Source organism: Crocuta crocuta, unplaced genomic scaffold (assembly GCF_008692635.1).
Source record: "Crocuta crocuta isolate KB4526 unplaced genomic scaffold, BGI_CrCroc_1.0 scaffold382, whole genome shotgun sequence".
Classification (NCBI taxonomy): Eukaryota; Metazoa; Chordata; class Mammalia; order Carnivora; family Hyaenidae; genus Crocuta; species Crocuta crocuta.
In genome coordinates this window covers 1,839,649-1,867,486 of record NW_027531873.1, presented here as the reverse complement: position 1 = coordinate 1,867,486, position 27,838 = coordinate 1,839,649, and the positions used below count along the sequence as shown (strand labels likewise).

The 27,838-nt window shown below is 38.8% G+C and overlaps 1 protein-coding gene and 1 long non-coding RNA gene across 7 annotated transcripts in view; one reads left to right on the top strand and one right to left on the bottom strand.

The window, feature by feature from the left end:
* Positions 1-1,591: 1,591 nt before the first annotated feature.
* On the top strand, positions 1,592-20,119 carry PRRG4 (proline rich and Gla domain 4). 5 transcript variants are annotated; one of them, XM_077772840.1, is made up of 6 exons: positions 1,592-1,736; positions 2,580-2,701; positions 9,072-9,235; positions 11,081-11,129; positions 12,759-12,891; positions 18,347-20,119. In XM_077772840.1, exons 2-6 carry the CDS (start codon positions 2,602-2,604, stop codon positions 18,579-18,581), a joined length of 681 nt encoding a protein of 226 aa, XP_077628966.1. In that variant the 5' UTR covers positions 1,592-1,736; positions 2,580-2,601; the 3' UTR covers positions 18,582-20,119. The 5 variants fall into 5 exon arrangements, with proteins under 5 accessions (XP_077628966.1, XP_077628965.1, XP_077628961.1 ...); XM_077772839.1 differs by lacking the exon at positions 1,592-1,736 and adding an exon at positions 1,942-2,082; XM_077772835.1 differs by lacking the exon at positions 1,592-1,736 and adding an exon at positions 1,942-2,113.
* LOC144238910 (uncharacterized) overlaps positions 9,051-27,838 on the bottom strand; it is a 36,364-nt gene continuing 17,576 nt past the window's right edge. The window contains exons 3-4 of one of the 2 annotated variants that reach the window (XR_013337257.1): positions 22,620-22,681; positions 9,051-9,160 (exon numbers count right to left, since the gene is read on the bottom strand). This is a non-coding gene — a long non-coding RNA (uncharacterized LOC144238910). The remainder of the gene's footprint in view (positions 9,161-22,619; positions 22,682-27,838) is intronic. The other variant, XR_013337258.1, reaches the window with a different exon arrangement.

The following is a 27,838-nucleotide window of genomic DNA, read 5'->3' as shown; positions in this document are numbered from 1 at the left end:
AGCATGAGGCATCTGACCATTTGCCTCTCTCTCTATAGTGTGAAGCACTTTTCCTATATGAAAATAAATTGCTTCCATCCAAAAAATAATGTACTGAGCATGAACAACATAAAAGGCACTCTGCTGGGTACGATGGAGGATGTAAAAGTGAATAAGTCAGTTCCTGCCCTTACGGGACCTTTACAGGACCACATTCTTAGATATAGATCTTAGATTAAATTCTCCTCCAAAACAGAGACTGTGATGTTTATCTTTGTATCCTCAGGGTTTAGCGATGTAGTTTGGCTAAATGAATAAATAAGCAGAAGAATGGGTGTTTTAAGAAAGATGTTTCCTGTTCTAAGATACCAACCACAAGAAATTATTTCTAGTCTCTTCTCCATCTGATCTCAGTTGCTTGAAAACAATAAAAGGATTGAAGGAGAGAGGAAGGATCTTTCCCAGAAACATGTTAGAAAACCAGGTGGACAAATGGAAACTGAGGAGGAAAAGATAGGGAAAGGGGGAAAGAAAGAGCACTATCCTCAAGGAATCAATGAAGACAAAATTTCTGCAGAAAACTTAGGAAGAATTCAGTTAATTCTAAATAATTAGAATACAATAGGCAGTAGCCTTTGTGGGCAGAAAAAAAGAATTGGGTGTACACTGAACTAATAAAAAACTAGAAAAGGGAGGAANAAAAAAAAAAAACTAGAAAAGGGAAAAAAATGTTTGCTCTGATTTCCAGTAAGTGCCAAGCCACTTTGGTCAAAGCACAGAATATGTTTTTAATATGTATTTTATTTTTGAGGGAGATAGAGAGTGCAAGCAAGGAAGAGACAAAGAGAGAGGGAGACACAGACTCAGAAGCAGGCTCCAGGCTCCAAACTGTCAGCACAGAGACCAATGTGGGGCTGAAGTCATGAACTGTGAGATCATGACTTGAGCCAGGCTTAACCGACTGAGCCATCCAGGTGTCCCTTAGAATCTTAAATAATGTTTCAAAAAGCTGTTAAGCATGTTATTTGAACAATGAAGGATGTGAATGTTACCTGGCACAGAATGTTACCACCTGTTGCCTTCATAATTTGAGGCAGCAATTCTCAAACGATTGGGTCTCTGGACGCTTTACACTCTATCAAGGGCTCTAAACAGCCTTTACTTATGTGAATTATATGTAGTGATATTTATCATATTACATATTAAAACTGAGATATTATCAAAATATTATTCCAAATCAAGACAACAAGTGTATTTTTTTGTTGTGTTTCTGCATAAACTCAAAGAAAATTTCAAGATTTCAAGATAACTGTTTGTTTTGTGTGTGTGTGTGTTGTTTTAATAATGAGGTTATAGCTACCCTGGCAGGTACCATCAAGGACAGCTAAATTACAGAAGTACTGAGAACAAATAAACTTTATTAATCTCTATAAAAATGCACATATAGATACTTAAACCTACTACCATAGAAAACACAGGAACACACAAGAAGACCCATGCAGGCACTCTGTTAGAGTGATGACATCTTTCACGTCAAATAGCCTCTGGAAATTTCCATTGTACAGTAATGAGACAACGAAAGTGAGAAAGGTAAATCGTGTCTTACTACCCTGGAAATAGTTTTGACTTAGGAGACCCCTCGAAAGGATCTTAGAGACGTCCCAAGACCTGGCAGACCGCAATCTGAGAACCAATGTAATCGATTAATTTTAAAGTCACTTCCCATTTCTTATTACTAGTGAAGTGTATTTTCTCTGGTGAGTATTTTGTTCCCGTTCCCAAACCACCCTGAGAACCGCTGACCTAGAGTAACCACAAGACCTCTAGCCCAGGGAAACCCAAAGCGAAAACCTCNGGCGGCTCCGGAAGCACGAGCCGACGGCCAGCCCGCCGCAGATAGACCGGCCCCCGGGGGGAGGAGCGCGGCCGGGTGCTCCCCAGGTAGCCGCCGTCGCCGTCCCTCTCCCACCGCTCTGCTCCGCCGCCTCCCGGGATCCAGGCAGGAACTCAACGCCGCGCGTCCCCGGCCGGCACAGGCGCCCCTCCGCAGGCCCCAGGCGCTTCCACGGCGCGAACGCGGAGGCCACCCCGGCCTTGCGGAGAGTGAGGCCGGGACTGTGGCGGAGATTTGGAGGTGGGGGAGGCGCCGGGACGGAGGGTCTGGCGGCCGCAGGGACCACCCGACGACGGGGCTCCGGCCCGGGAACTGCTGGAACATGCGCCCGGAGCCGCAGGTGCGGGGCCCGACGGCTTGGCTCCGGCCGGGGACGGGTTGGTTAACTCGGACGGAGTAACCGAGTAACCAACCCATTGGTTGGTTGGTCCGTTGGTTACCTCGGCGGACCGGGTCCGATTGGAACCGAAGGCGGAGCGCTGTCCGTGGCGACAGGTGTCCGCTCAGGCAGTCGGCAGAGCCCCGGGGGCGCTCTCGGAACGCTTTCCGGGCGCAGGTCGGGCCGGGGCCACCGAAACCCGAGAGGGGGAAGCAGTCGGGCGGCTGTTGGGAGCGCCGCAGGTCGGTGACTCAGTTCCCACGAGATCTCAAAGCGCTGAGCCAGGGGCTTTTTTGACTTTTTGCCGTTGTTGTTATTTTCTTTCAGTTTGTGTGACAGTTACCAGACTATGTTTACACTTCTGGTTCTCCTCAGCCAACTGCCCATAGTTAACTTCGCGTTTCCTCATTGCACAAGAAGGCCGAAGGAGTCCGGGCATGCTGGAGAAGGTAAGCACGGCCTCTGTTCCCAAACCCCCCCTTGGAAACCTGAGCCACGTATTACAGAGCTCCAGAGAGAAAGTGTAGGCTTTGAAATTACATGCCCCCATCAATCATAAAAAGCACTAAAATATCCTTTAGTTTAATTTGTGGTTTATTTGGCAGTGTTGTGGTTATGTTAGGTACAATTCATACACATTTATTTCTGTGGGTTACTTTTGATAAATATATACTTAAGACCTTGCTTGTGGTTCACTGAATAGAAAGCCTGTTTCACCTTCTGAAAATCAGTGAGTGCCGTTTTTCTAGATGAGGCTATGTGGTAATTATAATGAGCATAATTTCTTGTTCTTCCAGGAAAGATGGACAGGGAGTCCAGGATCTAGTCTGGACTTGTGATGAGACCCTGGGCAAGTTACTTAACCCCTCTCCACTTGAATTTCTTCCTCAGTAAAGTGATGATGGGAGTGGGGAGTAGAATGATCCCTGCAGTGATTTTTGACATCAAATTGTCAGATTGCCTGGGTAAAGTGAAATGGTTGTGGGAAGATTAGGCTTGGGGCTTGCTAACCTAGAATTTCATACCTTGCGGATTCCAGGTCATAAATGGACTGGTTCCTGCTCGCATTTTAAAAGTCTACCTTAGGGGCGCCTGGGTGGCTCAGTCAGTTAAGCCGCCAACTTTGGCTCAGGTCATGATCTCACAGTTCGTGGGTTCAAGCCCCAGGTCAGGCTCTGGGCTGACAGTTCCAACCTTGGAGCCTGCTTCAGATTCTGTGCTTCCCTCTCTCTGCCCTCCTCTGCTCATTCTCTGTCTGTCTTTAAAAAATAAATAAATGTTTAAAAAATTAAAAATAAAATAAAAGGAGTATTTTTAAAAAGTCTACCTTAGAAAAAACAGAAAAAGAAAAAAGAAAAACCAGAAAAGAAAAAAAATGGCTTTGGATTCAGCATCCTTCTCTCTGCCTAGCCATTGTGCTTCCCTACCCAGTGCCAATACTTTGGATTGACTTCCCCACACATTCCTGTCCCTTGTTCCTTCTCATCAGATCTAGTCTCAGCTCATTTTCATTTGGGAAGGATCTGTTACACTAATACTCCTGGATAACTTATTAATGATTAATAAAGCTGGATGTACTAAACCTTCCAGGAGGGTGTGTGTGTGGGGGGGTGTATATATTTTAAGATAGGACATCTTAACCCAAAGGAATAGGTATCTTAATCCAAAGGAATCAAACCCTGATGGCAGAATTCTAGGTAATTGGATAAGCTAGCTAGTGAGTATAGGGACAGATTTTAGAAGGAGATCCTTCTTGGTACCTCCCAAGTTACACCACATATGTTAGTCCACTGATACTGAGGTTTGAAAGTCTATACTCAGTGGCACCAGGTGCTGACTCTTATTCATTCACATATTGGAGGCATAAAGACATTCTCATGGACATCACAGACTATGGAAGGAATTTAGAGATCATACTTGTGTGCAGAAGACTAGAAATACCTGTGGGAAATGTAAATGAGGAATCCTATATATTTTTTAAGTTTATTTATTTTGAGAGAGAAAGAGAATATTGGGGAAGGGTGGAGAGAGGAGAGAGAGAATCCCAAGCAGGCTCTGAGATGTCAGTGTGGAGTCCATTATGGGGCTCAATCCCATGAACCTCAAGACCATGACCTGAGCTGAGGTCAAGAGTCAGGTGCTTATCTGACTGGGCCACCCAGGTGCCCCAAGGAATCCTATATATTTGAAGAGCTGATTTGTTCTGTTAGTAATCACTTTATTATCACAAACTATATGCCAGACCCTATGTTAGGTACTGGAGATATAGCCATGAAAGACTAATCCCTGCCCTGGAAGACCGCTTCATCTGGTGAAGGGGACAGGGTCTAAAGACGTAATCTCCATAAGCTCTATGAAAGAGGTAGGAACAGAGAGCTCGAGAGAGAGGAAAGAGTAGCAGTTAACTTTGTCTCTGGAGAGATGTATGGCACAGAAGCCGATAATAAGTGGAGATCTGAAAAGTAACCAGGAAAATAAGGGACCTTCAGCTAAACTCTAATAAAGCCCAAGTGTGGAGTTGAAATGACTTAAAAGGAGTTTATTCAGAAAACATGGTGAATAGGAGAGAGAGAGGAAATGAAATATCTGGATTGGTGGGTTTGAAATAGCAGAAAGCAGAGACAGTCTCTTGGCCTTAACCTGGAGAAATAGAGATGGGAAGAGAACTTGAGGAGGCAAATACAGAAGTACTAAGGACCGTGTATCCTCCGGCAATGGGCAGAGGGAAAATAGGAACTCTCAAGGAAGTCCAGGATGCTCCAGGACAAGGAGATTTGCTTCTTTGGATAACAAACCAATTCACAGTTACTTAGAACCCAAATAACAAAGGACAGTATTTCTCCTAGATCAAAAGGGTGGCAGGGACAAGTTTAATAAAGCACTGAAGGTCTGAGGTCAACCACTGATAGATCAGAACTTTCACACTCAGGGAAGTTGCAAACAGCAGCCGCTGGAGGGCATGTTTAATTTGGGGGTGAAGACTTTATTGGCATAAGTGTCATCCCAGGAACAATAAAAAGGTTTATGACTCTCTCTTTCTTACTTTCAAGTTGAAAGTAGTTCTATTGAGTCCCATCTCAAGGACACAGAGTATTTTTTAAACTTTATTTATATTTGAGAAAAAGAGAGAGAGAGAGAGAGAGAGAGTGTGTATGTGTATGAGTGGGGGAGGGGCAGAGAGAGACAGAGACAGGATTTGAAGGAGGTTCCAGGCTCCAAGCTGTCAGCACAGACCCAGATGTGAGCCCTAAAACCACAAGTCATGGGATCATGACCTGAGCCAAAGTCAGACACTCCACAGACTGAGCCCTTTGGAGGGCACAGAGTATTTTTATAATTCAGATAACCTGCTTGAAGGGAAGACTGACAAATGAGAAATTTGGCACTGCTTTCTTAGCCAATAAAATGTAAAGATCTGGCCATATCTGAGAAGCAGCAATACAGAAGCAGATTTCTAATTCTGCATGCTAAAATTAGATTTCCTGTAGAAGTATGTATAGCTAAGTTAGGCAGGCCATGAGTTACCTCATCACTGGTTTAGTATTTTAAACCTACAATAAGCTGAGTAATACCAGACTATACCTACGAATTCTTTTAACTAGTAGAATTTAGGCCCAAGAGTTTCTTACCAACATAGAAAAGTTAAGTTCATTCATTTATTTAGTAAATTTCTTTGAGCACTTTGTAGGTGTCAGGCACTGCATGTCTACTTTAATGAAACTTTTTCTTCTAGTGAGGAAAACAGAGTGGTAACAAGTAAGTGGGTAACACATATAAAACACCTGATGGTGAGAAGTGCTATGGAGAAAAACAAAGTGTAGTAGGAGACAGGGGAGTGCCAGAGGTGGGTGGGTGGGGATGGGAGTTCAAGCTAACATTGAATGAAATCCTAAAGGAGTTGGAAGAACAAACCAAAAGAAGAAAGTTCTATTTAGGAGAAATAGCAAGTACAAGGGCACATTGGAAGCCAGTGAAGCTACAACACAGTGTTAAAATCAGACTGTAGGGGAGCAAGGCAACCTCTTAGAGGGCCAATGTAAGAATCCCAATGAGAGATGATGATGACTTGGATTTTTTTCATTTTGTCTCTATTTGGTGGTAGCATAAAATCTATAAAAAGATAAGGGAGAATAAAGAATAAAGAGATTTCATCACACTGGTTAGCTTTTAGAATATTTCTTGTTTTCTTAATTCTTTTTTGTGAGAGAGACAGAGAACGTGAGCAGGGGAGAGGGGCAGAAGGAGAGAGAGAGAATCCCAAGCAGGCTCCACGCTCAGCACAGAGCCCAACTTGGAGCTCAATCCCATGACCCTGGGATCATGACCTGAGTCAAAATCAAGAGTCCATTGTTCATCTGACTGAGCTTCCCCTAGAATATTTCTTAAAACAGCTATCAACAGTGATTCCTTTCTAGCTTACCCTCCTTGGTCCAAATAACCCATACATGTTATTTATAACATAGAAATGTATGTGGTGGAATAGTGCAGGCCAATAGAAATATAATGTAAATCACATAACTTAAAATTTTCTTTTTTTCTTTTAATTTTTTTAACATTTATTCATTTTTGAGAGAGAGACAGAGCACAAGGTGGGAAGGGGCAGAGAGAGAGACACAGAATCTGAAACAGGTTCCAGGCTCTGAGCTGTCAGCACAGAGCCTGATGCAGGGGACTGCAAGATCATGACCTGAGCTGAAGTCAGACACTTAACCAACTGAGCCACCCAAGTGCCCCAATAATTTAAAATTTTCTAATAGCCATATTAAAAATGTAAAAATAATTGATAAAATTATGTTTTTATATATTTAAGTTAACCCATTATATTCTAAATATCATTTCCAAATATAAGCAATATAAACATTGATATATTTTACTTTTTTTATTAAGTCTTTCAAATCTAGTGTATATTTTACATTTATAGGTAGCACATCTCAATTCAGACTGGCCATAGTTCGATTCTCAACAGCCTTATGTGCCTAATGGCTATTATATTGAACAAAATAGCTCTGTAAGATTCAGACCTGTTTAGAGAGGTGATTGATTAGTGGAAAAAAATATCTTGGACAAGATGTGACAGTTTTCAAGGGACTGAAAATAAATGGCCAACCTGAGATTGTTCACGAATCAATATTCGTCTTTCACGCCATGTTCTCTCATTAGTACTGAGCTGTATTTCAGTTTCTCACTTTAATATCCTTCCTTTATAGTAATGGTTAGCAGTGAGAAATACCAAATTCTTTTAAGTATTTGATGTAGTTTTCAGAGAGTTTCTGAATTCCAATCTTGGTAATGCGATCTGAAGCAAGATTTCTTTTTTTTTTTTTAATCTTTATTATTTAGAGTATACACGAGCACAGAAGGGAAGGGGCAGAGTCCCAAACAGGCTCTTCATTGTCAGTGCAGAACCCGATATGGGGCTCCATCTCAGGAGTCATGAGATTATGACCTGAGCAGATAACAAGAGTCAGTCACTTAACCTACTGAGCCACCCAGGTGCCCCAGGGGCAAGATTTCTTAAACATTCTTTGTGTGATACCAGAATGAGTTTAAAGTTTGTGGGTTTTGAAAATACTGCCATGGTGGGACATTTTGGTTTTGTGTCTATCGTGTTTACCATTTACTTTTCCAGACAAGGTAGAGGAAGTCTTATAAAGCATTGAAGATACATATTTGGGGGATACGTTAGAGGGAGCTAATTCTTTAGGAGGGACTGAATGTCTTTTTTTTTTTTAATGTTTATTTTTGAGAGAGACAGAGACAGAAAAACAGAGTGAGAGCGAGGGAGGGGCAGAGAGAGAGGGAGACACAGAATCTGAAGCAGGCTCCAGGCTCAAGCTGACAGCAACCAGCCTGACATGGAGCTCGAACTCACAAGCTGTGAGATCTTGACCTGAGCCTAAGTCTGTCACTTAACCGACTGAGCCACTGAGGCACCCTGGGACTGAATGTCTTTTAATTAATCTTGTAATTAACTTATAATTTTATTAACTTAGAAGTTTAAAATTTTATAAGTTTTTGGTATAAACTTGCTCTAAAATTTGTCATATATTGGGGGACCTGAAGGCTCAGTCAGTTAAGCGTCCAACTTTGGCTCAGGTCATGATCTCACAGTTTGTGAGTTTGAGCCCTGCGTCCGGCTCTGTGCTGATGAAGCCTGCTTCAGATTCCATATATCCCTCTCTCTCTCTACCCCTCCCCTGCTTGTGGTCTGCCTCTCTCAAAAATAAATAAACATTAACTTTTTTAATGAAAAAAATATTAATATAAATGTATAAATTTATAATTTTAAAACATAAAAAGATCTTAGTAATTATTCAGTTCATTTTTCAATTTTACAAATGAGAAAAATGGCAAACCAGAGATGTAAGTGACTTATTCCAGGATACACAGCCAATAGCTAAGCCAAATAAAAACCAAGAATCTCTATCTTCTAACTCTTAGTCCAATACTCTGTCCATTACACCAAACTAATTTTTCTCAGTCAAGATAATAGAGAACCTACCCTTTAGAAGTAGAAGAGTCTGACCTGTCATTTCTTGGAAATATAATTGTCTGGAAGGAAGAGTGATATTTAAATAATTTTCATTTATGCTAATAATTTTGTACATAATCAACTGAAGTATTTTCTGGACTTATGCTAATGTATTTCATATTTAACAGAAATTATTTTTACTGATGAGATTTCTTTTTGTCAGAATTTAAAACCATACAAGAAAGTTTGATATTTTACCTCGAGAATTATTCACTCTTCCACAATTAAAACAGAAATTTTCTGCCCTATTTTTATCGATCTTTGAAATCTTTCTATTTCTTTATTAGTCTTCACATCAAAAGAAGAAGCAAATCATTTCATACATAGACACCTTCTATACAATAGATTTGATTTGGAGCTCTTCACGCCCGGTGACCTAGAAAGAGAGTGCAAAGAAGAACTTTGTAATTATGAGGAAGCCAGAGAAATTTTTGTGGATGAAGACAAAACGGTAATTTGGTTGATAATGTTAATTGACTGGAAATTTATTAAATGATACTTAAAGTGTCTCAGTCATCAGAGATTTTATGCTTTAAATGAAATCAAGATTGTATACCTGTTATCCCTTTTTACTTCTTTAATATGCTAATTAACCTATGTCAGCTTGACTTTATATTTAATTAAATGGGCTTATAGTAATTAGCAAGTTACCCATTATACTGTGATTTTGTGTGTTTAATGTTTATTATATTCAAAAACAATCATAAAGCAGAGTGAATTAAATTTTAGGATATTATTTGAGTTAGTTCTCTCACTCAGGCTTCAATCATCCTAGACTCAGAAATTTTCCTATCAGTGACCTTATCTATTCTGATTACTGTATTTATTAATAATCTACTGTGTGTCAACTGCTCTGCCAAAGACTGGGGATACAAAATATATAGTCTCTGCCCTCAGGAGTTTATTATTTGGTATATCTGTGTAATTTAAGGGAAAAAACTTTCAGAAGGTCTCCCTTTTTAAAATTTATTTTGGGGGTGCCTAGGTGGCTCAGCTAGTTAAGCCTCCGACTTCGGCTCAGGTCATGATCACATGTTTCATGGGTTTGGGCCCTGCGTTGGGCTCTGTGCTGATGGCTAGCTAGCTCAGTACCTAGAGCCTGCTTCAGATTCTGTGTCTCTCCCTCTCTCTCTGACCCTCCCCTGCTCACGCTGTCTCTCTCTCTCTCTCAGAAATAAATAAAAACATTAAAAAATAATAATAATTTAAAAAATAAATAAAATTTATTTTGAAAGAGAGGTGGGGGGAGGGGCAGAGAGGGAGAATCCTAAGGAGGCTCTACACTGTCATTGCAGATTACGTCTCGGGGTTTGATCTCATGAATCGTGAGATCATCAGCTGAGCCAAAATGAAGAGTTGGACACTCAACTGACTGAGCCACCCACATGCCCCCTAGAAGGTCTCCTTTAAAATAGAATTAAATCCTATCTATTAATCTTGGAACAGTACAAAACAAATGGACAGCACTACCCCGTTATAATCTGGCACATTCTTAAAGAATGTTAAGTGACCCAAATTCTTTACTTTTGTAAATTAAATAACTACAGCTCCTTTTCCCCTTCCTCAAGAGTCCTGTTTTACCCTTTGGTTAATAAGAACAATGAGCTCTAGGTATCCTTCAAATGCAGGTATTAATGGAACTTAATTCCTTTTTCTTCCAAAATTGTGCCCAGCCTCTCATTCCCTGCTGATATCTGCCACATCTTTTGGAGAAGGAAAACAAAGTCTGTACTTTGTAGTTGTGCCTGTTGCAAATTTATTCTGTTTTTCACAAACCCATTGAATGATTTTATCATGGTTCCTTAAAATCTGCCTCATTCTCTCAAGTAACACTGAACTTAAAAGAAGCTCAGGAATGTCTTTCCAAATCAACACCTTTCAATAGAATCTAGCAAACTTAGGGCTCACCTAGCACAGAAAAATACAGACTGCTTTTCAAACTTGCTAATGGGTCCACGGCTTCAGCTCTCCACCTTTGGTGCTGTCACCGACTCACTAATGTGATACTTTCACCTGATACCTGAGCGGGGACTCTGAGCAGGCAAAGGGAGAAAGGCAGAAGCCAGCAGTAGGGAGCTGGCACTGCCAGTAACCCCCTGACCAATTTCAGAGTTGGGAGAAACAGTGGTAGGTGGTAGTGCTTTAATTAGAATGAGCCACACCCTCCGGCTTAAATAAACTGGTATCCTACCCATGGCATATGCCAAGAATTTACCACCCCTGGATGGGTTACTGGGACCAAATGAAATGATAATAAAACAATGAAATAAACTTGGCAAATTTATCTTTCTCTTAGATGGCATTTTGGCAAGAATATTCCATCAAAGGACCAACCACAAAATCAGGTAAGGCAAGAATTGATCAAATTTAATGTTTTCCCCACCCTCTCTCTGTTATAATACGTTTTAGTTTCATTGTTTGAGTTTGGTTGTTGCTCAACATACATACCTTGTAAACCCAGGGAAGATTTCTCAATTATACACTGGGCTATCTAAGACAGAGGAAGCCACATTCATCTTTACACACTGAAAATCAAGTTTGGTGAGATACTAGGGAAATGAGATAATAGGCTTATAGGTGTTTTAAACAACTCAGCTAAGTCAAGACTTGCACAGAATAAAAGTAGGACTCCATTAGTTCCAAGTAGTAAGCTATTTTAATTTTTTTTTTTCTTTTTTACTATTACAAGTAAGTGGGATACTTCTGCTACTAGGTAACTTAAGAGCATTAGAATTAAGTGACTTCTGTAGAAGGGAGATACTTTATTTTATCTGCATTTATCAGCTCTGCCTGCTTTTTTTGTTTGTTTTGTTTTTTATTTATTTCTGAGAAAGAGAAAGAGACAGCATGAGCAGGGGAGGGTCAGAGAGAGAGGGAGATACAGAATCTGAAACAGGCTCCAGGCTCTGAGCTAGCTGTCAGCACAGAGCCCAACGTGGGGCTCGAACCCACGACCCGTGTGAGATCATGACCTGAGCCGAAGACAGCCGCTTAACCGACTGAGCCACCCAGGGGCCCCTCTACTTGCTTTTTAATGAAGTCTTTTTTACCGGCTCTTTCATTCCCTCAGGTAGAGCCCCAGGTCTGAGGAGACTTTATTACATTGCTATGCTAGTGTTGCTTAGTACATTTATCTGTGTATTTAATACCAAAATGTGCTTAATTATACCAAGGGTATTATGTTTAGTCTTTTTTTTTTTAAGTTTATTTTCTTATTTAGTAATCTCTGTACCCAACATGGGGTGTGAATTCACTACCCTGAGTTCAAGAGCCACGTGATCTTCCAACTGAGCCAGCCAAGCACCCCAGAATATGATTAGTCTTGAATACTATTCATTTAATATGATCTGTTTAAAGTAAATGAGGGGAACCTGGGTGACTCAGTCAGTTGAGCATCCAATTCTTTTTTTTTTAATTTTTTTTAAAGTTTATTTATTTTTGAGAGAGAGACACACACACACAGAGGTGAGTGGGGGAGGGGCAGAGAGAGAGGGAGACAGAGAAACAAAGCAGGCCCCAGGCTCTGAGCTATCAGCACAGAGCCCGAGGTGGGGCTCAAACTCAAAGACCACGAGGTCATGACCTGAGCCAAAGCCAGACGCTTAACCAGCCGAGCCACTCAGGTGCCTCAAGCATCCAATTCCTAATTTTGGCTCAAGTCATAATCCCAGGGTCAAGGGATTGAGCCCCATGTTAGGCTCCATGCTGAGCATAGAGCCTGCTTGGGATTCTCTCTCTCTCTGAAAGTAAATAAACTTAAAAAAATAAATACAATAAATGAAACCGTAACTAGGGTTTTTAGGAAGTGTCATTTACTAATTTTTCAGGTCATGTTGCTAACACAAAGACTTTTTAGAAAAATCAGTATTGTTAGATGCTTAATACTATGTTTAGATCCAGTGTTAAACTTATTGAAATCATAGGTGGTGCTTTCCAGTTGTTACATTTATATTATTTTAATGATTTCTTTTAAGATGGCAACAGAGAAAAAATTGATGTCATGGGCCTTCTGACTGGATTAATTGCTGCTGGAGTATTTTTGGTTATTTTTGGATTACTTGGTTACTATCTTTGTATCACCAAGTGTAACAGGCAGCAATATCCAGGGTAAGTACCAAGTAAAAATATTTAATTCACTATTATACATTCTATATTGTTATTTTATTTAAAAATTTTTAAGTATTTATTTATTAATTTTGAGAAGGAGAGAGTGTAAGCAGGAGAGGGGCAGAGAGAAGGGGAGAGAGAGAATCCTAAGCAGGCTCTGCACTGTCAGAACAACACAGGGCTTGATCCCACAAACCACGAGATCATGACCTGAGCCAAAACCAAGAGCCAGATGCTTAACCAAATGAGCCACCCAGGCACCCTTCTATGTCATTATTTTTAAATGTATAAAAATGGCTGCCTGTTTTTTAAAATAATTTTTTTATTTTGGAATAATTTTAGAGATACAGCAAGGTTGCAAAGATAATGCAGGGTTTTCCCATCCTTCACCCAGTTTCTGTCATTGTTAATGCCTCACATCTCACATTCCCCAAGAATGTGTGTAAAACAAACCAACACTAGTATGTTACTGTTGACTGAACTTCAGGCTTTATTCACAGTTCACCACTTTTGCCATTCGTGTCCTCTTCCTGCTCTAGGACCCAGTCAGGATACCACATTGCATTTAGTTGTCATGTCCCTCTAGTCTCCTCTAGTCTGTGACAATGAGTTGATTGCCTAATTTCACACATACATAAACAATCTATTGATGCTATTTCCAAGGTCCTTCAAAAGAATACAAGAAAATTCACAAGTGTCAGCTTGATTTTTCAAATCTTTCCTTCTTAAGCAGGAGGTAGATACCATTGTTCCCACATTGTTTCCAGAAGCAAGGTCTGCCATTATTTACTCCAAGTCACAGTGTTAGCAGATCTAGCCATGTGGCTACCCAATGAAATCAGTGCAACTAACTTTTAAATTCAACCATTTTTATTGATACTTTAATAAAAATGAATGAAATAAAATGGTTACCACTTGAAGATAATAGCACATTAAAAAAGCTTCATAAAGATTCATAAAAGCCATAATTGTTTAGATAATAGAATCTCAACATCCTCATAAAAATAAAAAAATATTCTCTTCTATATTATCTCTATTACCTTCTCAGTAAGTATAGATGAGTAAGTGTAAAAATGACCTTATTCAAAAAAAGGTACTTGGTGCTAAGCAGGCTATTTGAAATTGATGCTTAAATATCTCTAGTCACACTTTCAAAACTTGTGGAAGGCTCATGACCATGACCAGGCGATGAAAGGGTTATGGAAATGGTGGTGATGGTTGCACAACATTGTGAATATAATTAATGCCACTGAGCTGCAACACTTAAAAATGGTTAAAATGGCAAATTTTATGTTATGTATATTTTACCACAATAAAATTCTTTTCTTTATTGTAAGTTAAGAGCTTAGGGCAACAGATGTGGAATTAAGATTCATCTACTAGAGAATAAAAACTAATGCCATGGGGCACCTGGCTGGCTCAGTCGGTAAAGCGTGTGTCTCTTGATCTCAGGATCATGAGTTTGAGCCCCACGTTGGGCATGAATATTACTTTAAAAAAATACTGAAGCCATGAGAGTAGGCAGGTTTTCTAAGTGTGATGACAAGACAGATAGAAAAGGACAGAGCCTTCAAGGATGCCCACAGCAAAGGTGTAGAAAGAAGACACCCCATAAAGAAGGCAAAGGACAGGGGCAACATGAATTGTAATTCTGTCCCCAACCGGGAATTCCTGAACAGCTCCCTGAGGCATTGACATGACCAGTAGACATAGACAAAAGAATCTGTCACAGATCTCTGTAAATCCTGGAAAATTTTGAGAAATGAGAGAAAGTAAGGAAGAACTTACTCAATTCTTCTTAACCCATTATCTTTTAAGTTGAGAGACTTTTATTAATTTACCTTATTTAACATAGGAAATGAGCAAGGTCTTTCCATTTTCTAGGACTTTTGACTAAAATTTTCTTCAGTGTGGCTTTCTCCACAAGTAGGGGAAGGAGTCCTGGAAAATCACAGGCTAATGAAGATATAGGCAGAATTTGACTATGGAAACTCTTCTTGCCTTTTATCTTTCTTTTCCACCCCATTAATAATGTCTTTCCCAAAAAGTTCATGTCTACCCTCATGTTTAATAATTGTGCTCAAGGTCTGTGATAACATAGCCATATTCTCTGAAACTTCCTAGCTTCTTCTCTGTTTTAGGTTAGAAGCAGAATACAAAGGGAACAAAGTAGTGCCATTATTATGCATTTTTTCTGTGTATGTTATTGTAAAATTTAAAAACCCTGAATATCTCTTACTTTTTTAAAGTTTATTTATTTATTTAAGTAATCTCTACACCTACCATGGGGGCTTGAACTCATGACTTCATTCTCTACCGACTGAGCCAGCCAGGTGCCCCTAATGTCTCTTATTTTATATTTTTTAGTGTTTATTTCTGAGAGAGAGAGAGAAGGAGCACAAGTTGGGGAGGGGTGGGGATGGAGTGGGGGGAACAGAAGATCCAAAATGGGTTCCGTGCTGACAGCACAGAGCCTGACGCAGAGCTTGAACTTAAGAACTACAAGATCATGATCTGAGCCAAAGTCCAGCACTCAACCAAGTCACCCAGGCACCCCATATTGTATTTTCTTTTCTTTTCNGTGGCTCAGTCGGTTAAGCATCCAACTTTGGCTCAGGTCATGATCTCACAGTTCTTGAGTTCAAGCCCCACTTCAGGCTCTGTGATGACAGCTTGGAGCCTGGAGCCTGGTTTGGATTCTTTGTCTCCCTCTCTCTCTGCCCCTCCCCTGCTCACACTCTGTCCCTCTCTCTGTCTCTCTGTCTCTCAAAAGTAAATAAACATCAAAAACAATTTTTAAAAAATAAATAAAGTAAAAATAAAAGCAATATTAGTGAGGTGCCGGGCTAGCTCAGTCCATAAAGTATGTAGACTCTTGATCTCGGGGTTGTGAGTTCAAGCTCCACATTGGGTATAGAGATTACTAAGAATAAATAAACTTAAAAAAATCATAAAAAAATAAAAGCAAAATTAGTTATTAATATTAGTACAGTATAATGCTGTACAGTTCACACATCATTTTTACATCTGTTTTCTCACTTTGATCTTCAGAGCAACCTTTTGAATTTTAGGGAACATTAAAAACTAGGTTTATGATGGGGCACCTGGGTGGCTCAGTTGACTAAGTGTCCAACTTTGGCTCAGATCATGATCTCACTGTCCATGGGTTCGAGCCCACATTGGGTTCTGTGCTCTCCAGCTCAGAGCCTGGAGCCTGTTTCAGATTCTGTGTCTCCCTCTTTCTCTGCCCCTACCCCACTCATGCTCTGTCTCTGTCTCAAAAATAAATAAACCAAAAAAACCATTTTTTTAAAAAAAGCTAGGTTTATGAGACATTCTCTTATTTGGGGATTAACTTTTAAACACTAAAGTACTTTTCATCTATTATCCCAAAAAATGCTTCTAACAGAGTTATTTGTTCTCTTTCTGTATTTTTCAAATCTGGAAGTAGGGGAAGTATTTGAGAAAGAAAAGAGTAAAAAATAAGATCATTGTCAGAAAGGTTGTCTCATTCCTCTGTCCAAACATGCCAAGAAATGGGAAATAAGATCTTTTCATTTCTTAATTCCTGTATATTATGGAGAAAAATAGGCACAAGATGATGTTGTCAGTTTATTTAAAATGTTATTGGTGCATACTTTCTGATGTCAATCATTTAAGATATATGTAAGAAATCACTATGTAGATTAATAATTTTTATATTGTCTCTATATCTTTAAAGTATATTTATTTATTTTATGAGAAAGAGAGAGAGGGCATAAACACATACACTCATGCAAAAGCAAGGGTTGGGCAGAGACAGAGGGAGAGAGAAAGAGAATCTCAAGCAGGCTCCATGCTGTCAGCTCAGAGCCCAAGGCAAGGCTCGAACCCACAAACTATGAAATCATGACCTAGTCAAACTCAAGAGCCTGACGTTTAACTGACTGAGCCACCCAGACGCGCATCTCTATATCTTTAATTTTGAAAGTCGTCATGGAAAAATTTATTTGTTCAAATAAAACACTGGTCTCACCTATTCCCTGTCACCAAACAAATAGAACTTTTGGTCATAAGCTAATGAATGTGGCAAGTAACTCACCAAACATGACTATGTTCCAGATTTCTGGCAGAGGAATCTAAGTAAGCTTGTGATAGATGATCTCAGTCACCCCCAACTAACTAAAAGGCTGACTCTCCATTTCCTAGATTTACACAGATCTTCTTCTTCTCTTCTCTTCTCTCAATCATCTCTCCTTCCCTCTAGTTTCATATCTCATATTTACCTCCAAGGGAAAGATGTTCGAAGGTGCAAGTTCACTGCCTTGGTCTGGAAAAATTTACAGTATTTTGCATCTGCTTAACTCTTCTTGGGAAGAATATAGTAAATCTTGACTAGAACTTGGGGATTATATATTAATTCTAACTATCTTATCAGCCATAGCTCTAGGAACTTAATTTACTCACAAGTGCTTTATGGACAGCCCACTTCATAGTCTAAACATAAATTTACTAAATAATTGGTAATTCAGTAGTGAGAAGGGAAAACAAAGGTTCAAAACCATGTGTTGCATGTCAGTTTTCATTGGCTGGTGTAGCTGACAAAGTTTTGTGAAAATGGTGGGGCTTGAACTAGGCCATATTTTTTAAAAATTGTTGGTCTTAGGTCAATGGAGTGTGGAAAAGACAATAATCCAAGAAAGCAAACAACACTAGTGAAAGCACAGAGGCAGGACAGAATTCATTGCACATAGTACTTTGGCAAGAGCAAAAAGCTGTAAAAAATAAGGTGAGGCCAGAATAAGGGAGGCTCTAAAAAGGCATAGCAGTTGAACTTGACTCTGGAAAGTAGGCTGCAGGTTACACTTTTGCAGAGAAGAAGGACATGACAGAAGTGCTGTTTAGGAGGGATGGACCTGCTGCAGAGAGGGACACGCATCACCTGTTGTGATTATTCTGGTGACATCACTTCCCTTGGCTGAAAGGAGTAATGCTGCCTTTCAACAAGAAAGAATTTGATTTCGCACCATATTTTGAGAATGTTCTCAGTCAGGAGTGGGAGAAAAAGGGACTTAAGATGTTTTGAGCCCTTATTATAGTATTTCAGATACTGCGTAGATATTTTAAATACGACATCTTTCTGAATCCCCACAAAACAACTCTGTTGAGGCAGCTATTATTATCCACGTTTTATTGAGGAGGAAACTGAGTTAGGTAACTAGCCTTTGGTCACGTAGCTATGAAATGATAGGATCCAGTTTCATACCCACGTCTGACTCCAAAGCACTTGATCTTTCACCCGAGTGTATGTGTAAAAAAAACCTGTTATATTAATAACAACAACTTTTATGAAAAGTTCAACTTTTGATAAGCTTTTGATCAACTTTCATCAGAATAGTCAGTTGGGTTTTTTAATATTGCCATTTTAACCTAAAAATTCTGCCTTTCTAGATGTAACCACAGTCTCTCTGTTTAGTTCTTCAGCTACCTATGTAAGAAGAGGCCGACACACTCCCTCCATCATTTTCAGAAGACCTGAGGAGGCTGCCTTGACTCCATCACCACCTTCCATGGAAGACACAGGATTACCTTCTTATGAACAGGCAGTGGCACTAACCAGAAAACACAATGTTTCCCCACCGCCACCATATCCTGGGCCAGCAAAAGGGTTTCGAGTATTTAAAAAGTCTATGTCGCTCCCATCTCACTAAGCCCATTGTGGTGGTATAGGACATTCATGTTATTTGAATGGTTCGTTTTCCCTGCACCAAAGAGACATGTCATATCAGCCCTTATGACAAACTCTAAGGAGCAAAGAAAGAATAAGCATGTGTATGACACTGCAGAAGTTATGTTGGCATCTTGGACCTGAACTTGATCATTTTCAGCTTGATAAGAAACTTTGACTCCATGTCCTTGCAGTAAAGAAGAGAGCACTTTTTGTTTATTTTAATGGTTCAAAAACTCTGTGTTATGGATGCCATAGCTAGAACTGGTAAACTATCCTTTGTATAGATAAAGGTTATAGATTTCTTGTGTTGAATATAAAAAAAAGAATTTCTGATCAGTAGATTATCCAAAGTCAGCATGTTGGACTCACCATTTATTAGGATTTCTTTTTGGTTGGAAATACTTTACAAAATTTGATACTTCAGTATAAATTGGTGGCCTTTATATAATCACCGGGTTTTACATTTTAAATAATTGCATAGCATTGAACCATATTTTGTAGGTTTTAGTTGTTAACAATTACTGTCAGTCATGTTTTGTTATGGGGAGTAGGGTAAGTCATTAAAAAAAAAATCACTTGCTAGGGAGTTAGTTCTTCAGAGGGTACAGGGTTGCAATGGCAAGGATTTGTAAGAGCTGTAATATTATCAAATAAATACACAGGCTTCAAATATAGGAGTGACTAGCACTTGATAAAGTTGCCCATGCTACTGACAAGTAGACACATCCATTTTCATTGCTAAATTATCTATATATAGCTATATATAATTGTCTTGAAAATGTGTTGAAGTTTATAAATAACAGTTTGAGAACCTAGAAAAATTAATTTACTTTTCTGCTATTAAAATAATACTGACTAGGAGCGCCTGGGTGGCTCAGTCATTTGAGTGTCTGACTTTGGTTCAGGTTGTGATCTCACAGTTTGTGGGTTTGAGCCCCACATCGGGCTCCCTGCTTTCAGCACGAAGCCTGTTTTGGATCCTCTGTCCCCCTCTCTCTCTGCCCCTCCCCTGCTTGTGCTCTCTCTCTCTCAAAAAGAAACATTAAAAAAAATAAAATAACCTTTAAAAAATAATAATACTGACTAAAGTTATCAGCAACCCCTTGTACCTCTTAATGTTTGGACCCAAAACACCATAAGTAATCGTTTTAACCTGTACTTTTTGTCTCCTCCTCTAATTGTAGATATGACTAGTCTTCCTTAAGAATGTAGTAGAATATAAGCTATAAACCTCTGGAGTGAGTGTGTTTACACACATTTATGTAAGTGGGTGTGGATGTAGATGTGAATTTGTTTTCTCTTTGCAGGAACTCAAATAACATACTCCTGAGAGATAAAATAGAAAATCCTGTTCTTTTTGTTTTGCTAGGCATTGCATTTTCCAATTATTTAAGACCACGTGTAAAATTGTATTTTGTTTTATAATTTTTATTCTCACAGAAGTGAGACTAAAACCCACATGTATTTGGTAATTCCTTCCAATTAAATGTTTACAAAGTATAAGTTATCATTACAATATGTGTGTGAGTGTATATGTCTCTCTTTTAAGACAATATGATCTTAAGGCAGATACAAGCAAGACCTTAATAATTTCAGACTGCCAACCACTTTATCCTTCTAGATTTTGGGGTCTCTTCAGTTGCTTGGCACAAAGAAATCAGCTAGCAAAATTTAGATATAATTAAGAAAAGTAGTTTTTTAAGTTTTTAAATTTTTTTAAAGATTTTATTTTTAAGTAATAATCTCTACACGCAATGTGGGGTTCTAACTCACAGCCCCAAGATCAAGAGTCATATGCTCCACAAACTGAGCCGGCCAGGTACCCCAGGAAAAGTAGCCTTAAAAAATTATTTTAATCTTTAAGTAGGTTCCACACCCAACGTGGGGCTTGAACTCACAACCCTGAGATCAAGAGTCACATACTCCACGGACTGAGCCAGCCAGGTAACCCAAAATTAGTCTTTTCAAAGCCTCCTACATCACCTATAAAATTTTTACCATTATGGGGCACCTGGCTGGCTTAGTTAGTAAAGCATGCAACTCTTGATCTGGAGGTCATGAGTTTGAGGCCCACATTGGGTGTAGAGATTACTTTAAAAGGAAAATTACCATTAGTCATACCTTGACTTTGCATAAGTACTTTTCTGATGTAACTTTGCACTTTGCCCTTATTTTAATTTTCTTTAAAGAGGAAAACTCTACTTTGTTCATTTTGTAGCAGTCAGACTGAGGTATAGAAGGATAACTTGCCCTAAATCTAACATGCTGGTGAGAGCTAGGCTTAGAAGGGGCAAGCACACTTTTCCAGGCCCATCTCATACCTATAGAATTATGCTGTCTCAAATTACAAAGAATAGGGATCTTATTAATTCTAGGTCTGTATGCAAAATTTATGACCATTTGTCATATATACGTAAATGTATATAAGTACATATATGTGTATGTATAGAATTGCATTGTCTCAAATTATGAAAAACAGGGATCTTATTACTTAATACTAAGTCTGTATGAGAAATTTATAAGCATTTGTCATATTTACATAAACATATATAGGTACATATATTACATATATGTGTAGGTATTCTCACACAAGTATTTCTTAGGATGAATAGAAATATAAGACAAGGGCACTTGGCTGGCTCAGTCAGAGGAGCATGCCACTCTTAATCTTGGGGTCATAAATTCAACCTCCACATTGGGTATACAGATTATTCAAATAAATAAACTTTTCAAAGAAAAAAATAGAAGATAAGATTATCTCTTATTGAATCATGATTTGAAATAGTCCTTGAACTTGTTTACTACCACTGACACACAAGAGTCTAATTACAAAGCTGACTTTCAGAAACTATGACAATCCCTTTCTCCCAGTAGTAGCCTAGATGTGTTTTCTATCATTTAGAGTAAAACTGTTGCTCTAACTTGAATTAATCTAGCATTCATCATTAAGGTTGCGAAATCAGTGGTATTTGTAAAACATCCAATGTTGAGCTCATAATGCTTTATATAAAGGAAAATGCGGTATGAGACAATGCCAAAAGAAAACACTTCTGTACCGCAAAGGAAACCATCAACAAAACAAAAAGACAACTCGCTGAATGGAAGATATTTGCAAATGATATATCCAATAAGGAGTTAATATCCAAAATATATAAATAGCTTATACAAGTGACACTGAACAAACAATCCAATTTAAAAGTAGGCAGAAGAACTGAATAGACATTTTCCCAAAGAAGACATACAGATGGCAAACAGACACATGAATAGATGCTCAACATCTCTAGTCATCAGGGAAATGCAAATCAAAACCACAATGTGCTATCACCTTATATTTGTCAGAACAGCTAGTATCAAAAAAAACAAGAAATAACAAGTATTGGCAAGGATGTAGAAAAAAAGGAACCTCATGCACTATTGGTGGGGAATGTAAATTAGTGCAGACATTGTAGAAAAGAGTACGGAGGTTCCTCAAAAAAGTAAAAATAGAAAACCTTATGATCCAGTAATTCTACTACTGTGTATTTACCCAAAGAAAATGAAAATGCTAATTCAAAAAGATACCTCTATGTTTCATTGCAATATTGTTTACAATAGCCAAGATATGGAAGCAACACAAGTGTCCATCAAGAGATGGATAAAGACGATGTGGCATACATATAATGGAACATCACTCAGCCATTAAAAAAGAATGAGATCTTGCTACTTAAGTCAACATGGATGGACCTAGAGGGTATTATGCTAAAGAAATCACACAGAGAAAGACAAATACCATATGATTTCACTTATAGGTAGAATCTGAGAAACAAACAAAATGAACAAACAGACCCTTAAATGCAGAGAACAAATTGATGGTTGCCAGAGGGGAGGTGGGTGGGAAGATGGGATGAAACAGATAAAAGGGATTAAAAGGTATAAACTTCTAGTTATAAAATACATAAGTGACAGGAATGAAAAGTATAGCATAGGAAATATAGTCAATAGTATTTAAAATGTTGTTTGGCGACAAATGGTGACTTACCTTTACTATGGCGAGCACTGAATAATGTATAGAATTGTTGAACATATGTTGTACACCTGTAACTAATATAACATTGTATATTAATTCCATAACTGGTGAATGCTTATAATGATAGAAAGGAAAATATCTTAATATAAAATTATTGACATATATTTCTCTCTTTCAGCAGTCTGCATTCTTGTACTTTTGGTGGTGGATTTTTATGTTTGATCTGTTTTGTTTGTGCTTCTTTCCCAAGCAACTGATTAGTGTTAACCATTAAATCTATTTTGAAATAAGGTTTGTATTAAGGGGCACCTGGATGACTCAGTTGGAAGAGCATGGGACTCCTGATCTTGGGGTTGTGAATTAAAGCACCATGTGGGGTGTAGAGATTACTTAAATAAATTTTTAAAAAACTTTGAAATAAAGTTTGTTTTTAACTAGATCATTACAGCTCCTCCATTACAATCAGGAAATGATGGAATACGGGTATAAAAAGGAACTGGACAAGAAAAAAGACAAGTATGCATTTATAAGGTAATACCTTCAGTAGGATATATAATTCTACACAGAATATTCTTTTTGTTTTCCAAATGAAAAAAATCAAAGAGCACAAACTGTGTCAAAGTTTTGCATTTAATAATGTACCTTCTGATAGGGCACCTGGGTGGCATCTAACTCTTGATTTCAGCTCAGACTGTGGTCTCATGGTCATGGATCAAGCCTTGTGTTGGGCTCTGTGTTGAACATGGAACCTACTTGGGATTCTCTCTCTTCCTCTCTCTGCCTCTCCCCCAATTGTTCAGATGTGCACACAAGTGCCTCTCTCTCTCTTTCTCTCTCTCAAAATAAATAAACATTAAAAAAAATAATAATAGAAGCGCCTGCATGGCCTAGTTGGTTAAGTGTCTGACTCTTGATTTCAGCTCAGGTCATGATCTCTCTCAGTCTGTGGGACTAAGCCCAGCATCAGGCTCTGTGCTGACCCTGTGGAGTGTATGTGGGATTCTTTTTCTCTCTCCCTCTGCCCCTCCCCCACTTGTGTGTGTGCGCGCTCTCTCTCTCTCTCCCCCTCAAAATAAATAAATAAAATTTGAAAAACAACATTGTACCCTCTAAGTGAATACAGAGTGGGGTAAAAACTCTTGAAACTATAAAAACTAGAGCAACAGTGTCCTCTTTATCTTTGGTTTCCCATTAGCTTGTAAAATTCAAATCAATTTTTCTACCTCTCAGATAATTTATGTGTGTGTATACTTCTCCTACATAAGAGAATTTATTTATAAGAAAAGGTTTGTTAGTGCTGCTCAAAAGTTTAATTTTATATTATCCATACTGTTTTTGTTCTAATTGAATATGAATTCTATTTTTATATTTTTTTGCTTGGAAATATTGTGTATGGCATTTATACTGTTGGAGTGTCTAGAATTTCTGTAATTCTTGGGGCGCCTGGATGGCTCAGTCGATTAAGCATCTGACTTCAGCTCAGGTCATGATCTCACGGCCTGTGGGTTCGAAGCGCATGTCAGGCTCTGTGCTGACAGCTAGCTCAGAGCCTGGAGCCTGCTTCGGATTCTGTGTCTCCCTGTCTTTCTGACCCTCCCCTGCTCATGCTGTCTCTCTCTCCCTCTCTCTCAGAAATTTAAAAAAAAAAAAAAAAAAAAACTTTAGTTTTTAAGAATTACAGACATTCTAAAATTTTTAAAATGTTTGTTTTCGAGAGAGAGATAGAGACAGCGTGAGCAGGGGAGGATCAGAAAGACAGGGAGACACAGAATCCGAAGCAGGTTCCAGGCTCTGAGCTAGCTGTCAGTACAGAGCCCGACGCGGGGCTCAAACCCATGGACCGTGAGATCATGACCTGAGCTGAAGTCAGAGGCTTTTAACCGACTGAGCCACCCAGGTGCCCCTTAAAAACTAGAGTCTTTTGTAGATCCTATCTATGTGGCATTTAGGAACACGTATGACATATACCGATACCTTCCATCTTCAAACCATTGTTTTAAATGCACATTTTTCTTATAGCCTTAATTATATTTTGGCTTTAATGGATTTCCTTAAATCCAGACACTTTTATACATGTGAATAAACACACTAAATAATTATCTGTTGCTTGTTTCAATGAAATGTTCTTCTTATGTAATAGCATATAATTATATGAATTTAATGTGAACAGCGCATTGCATCGCACATTTTCAAAACAATGTTTACAGCATGGTATTGCTATGTATATCATCTATTTAAGTGGGGCTGGCCTTCTATTTAAACAATTGGGTTGCACTTGTGAAAGTGCTATTTTCTTTGTTTTTTAAGTTTATTTATTTATTTTGAGAGAGACAGAGACAGTGCAAGTGGGGGAGAGGCAGAGAGAGAGGGAGAGAGAGAGGATCCCAAGCAGGTTCCATGCCACCAGCCCAGAGCCCAATATGGGGCTCAAGTCCACGAAGCCATGAGATCATGATCTGAGCCAAAACCAAGGTTTGGACACTTAAACAACTGAGCCACCAGGTCCCCTGAATGTGCTATTTTCTTTAACAGTTTTTTTTTTAATTTTTAAAATATTTTTATTTGTTTTTGAGAGACGGAGAAAGACAGAGTGGGAGTGGGGCAGGGGCAGAGAGAGAGAGGGAGACACAGAATCTGAAGCAGTCTCCAGGCTCTCTGAGCTGTCAGCACAGAGCCCAACATGGGGCTTGAATTCATGAGCTGTGAGTTCATGACCTCAGCTGAAGTCAGACGCTCAACCAACTGAGCCACCCAGGTGTTCCTTAACATAGTTTTAATATTTAATATGTTGTTTGAGGCACATATATTATTCATTAAAACTTAAAATATTTCTGTGGCCTATCTCTATACATAACCTAAAAATCAGAAGAAAATATAGTAATGTTACATTAAATTATGGGAATAACATTACTTCCAGCTTAAGAGAAACACATTAAATAATACTGAGTATCAGGGCACCTGGATACCTCAGTCAGCAGAGTATCTGACTCTTGATCTCAGAGTCATGGGGGCAAGTCTTATGGGGGTGTAGAGATTATTTGAAAATAAAAATTGTTAAAAAGCAATACTAAGAATCATACATATAAACACTGGTTTTCATTAAATATTCATGCTAAACATTTAGACTACCTCAAAATTTCTTTGGATCAATTGAGTTATACACAAATGTTACTACTTATACTCCTTAAAATTACTTTATACTTTTTTTAACTTATTTTTTATTTTTAAAAAATTTTTTGTTTAATGTTTATTTTTGAGAGACAGAGCTCTGAGTTCAGCACAGAGCCCAATGCAGAACTCGAACTCACTAACTGCAAGATCACTAACTCACTAACGGACTGAATCACCCAGGCGTCCCTCCTTAAAATTACTTTAATCAAGGGAATGAGAAGAGAAGCTAGTTACCAGGAGAAAATATTTGCAAAAGACTCATCTGATAAAAGACTGTTGTCTAAATTATACAAAGAACTTAGAATTCAACAATAAGAAAACTGACAATCTGATTTTTAAATTGGACAAAAGAACTGAACAGCCACCTCACCAAAGAAAATGTATGGATGTCAAGTAAAGATGTCAGCATCATATGTCATTAAGAATTGCAAATAAAAGCAACAAAGAGTTACCACTACATGCCTATTAAAATGATTAAAATCTATAACATAAACACTAAGTGTTGGTGACATGTGAAGCCACAGGAACTCTCATTTATTGCTAGTTGAAATACAAAATGGTACAGTCACTTTTGAGGACAGTTTGGCAGCTTCTTACAAAACTAAATATTCTTTTTTTTTTAATTTTTTAATGTTTTATTTATTTCTAGGAGAGAGAGAGAGACAGCATGAGCAGGGGAGGGTCTGAGAGAGAGGGAGTCACAAACTCTGAAACAGGCTCCAGGCTCTGAGCTGGCAGTCAGCACAGAGCCCGACATGGGGCTCGAACCCACGAACTGCAAGATCATGACCTAAGCGAAAGTCGGACATTTAACCAACTAAGCCACCCAGGTGCCCTGACAACACTAAATATTTTTACCACTTGATCCAGCAATCATGCTCCTTGTTATTTACCCAAATGTACATCTACACAAAACCCCGCATATCAATGTTTAGAACAGCTTTACTTATAATTGCCAAAACTTGGAAGCAACGAAAATGTCCTTCAGTAGGCAAATAAACCATGGTACATGAAGGAAATGAAGTGGGGGGGGGGGGAGGTGCGTCTGAGTGGCTCAGTTGGTTAAGGGTCACACTTCGGCTCAGGTCATGATCTCACGGTTTGTAGGTTCTTTGTATAATTTGAACAACAGTCCTTTATCAGATGAGTCTTTCACAAATATTTTTTCCTAACTAGCTTCTCTTCTCATTCCCTTGATTGTGGGGTCGAGCTCTGTGCTGACAGCTCAGAGCGTGGAAGCTTCCTTGGATTCTATGTCTCTCTCTCTCTCTCTCTCTCTGCCCCTCCCTCACTCACCCTCTGTCTGTCTCTCTCTCTTTCTCAGAAAATTAACAAGCATTCAAAGATAATGACTGAAAGCATCCAACTTCGGCTCAGGTCATGATCCCATGGTTCATGAGTTTGAGCCCCGAGTGGGGCTCTTTGCTAACACTCAGAGCCTGGAGCCTGCTTCAGATTGTGTGTCTCCCTCTCTCTCTCTGTCCCTCCCCTGCTTGTGCTCTTTCTTTCTCTCTCTCTCTCTCTCTCAAAAATAAATAAACATTTAAAAAAATTTTTAAGATAATGGAATATTATTCAATGCTAAAAAGAAATTAGCTATCAACACATGACATGCATGTTACTAAGTGAAAGAAGCCAATCTAAAAAGTCTATATCCTATATGATTCCATTTATGTGACATTCTGGAAAGGCAACACTATGGGAACAGAAGAAAGAGCAGTGGTTGTCAGGGATTAGGGGTGATAGGTAGAGCAGAGAGGATTTTTAGGGCAAACTACTCTGTATGATACTTTAAGGGTAAATACATGTCATTACATGCTTGTCCAAATCCACAAATTGCACAACAGGAAGAGTGAACTGCAATGTAAACTATGGACTTTGGGAGATAATGATGTGTCAACGTGGGTTCTTCGATTAAAACAAATGTGACACTGTGGTGGGAGATGTTGACAGTGGGGGATATTGTTTGTGGGAGGAGGACAGAGGGTTTTGGGAATTTTCTGTACTTTCCAATCAATTTTGCTCTGAACTTAAACCTACTCTAAAAAGTAAAGTTTATT

Bases quoted from the DNA above. Each gene is read 5' to 3' on its own strand.
- PRRG4 (XM_077772840.1), top strand. From the start codon at position 2,602: ATGTTTACACTTCTGGTTCTCCTCAGCCAACTGCCCATAGTTAACTTC. The intron at 2,702-9,071 runs GTAAGCACGGCC...TTTCTTTATTAG, and splicing joins GTCCGGGCATGCTGGAGAAG to TCTTCACATCAAAAGAAGAA. The intron at 12,892-18,346 runs GTAAGTACCAAG...CTCTCTGTTTAG, and splicing joins AACAGGCAGCAATATCCAGG to TTCTTCAGCTACCTATGTAA.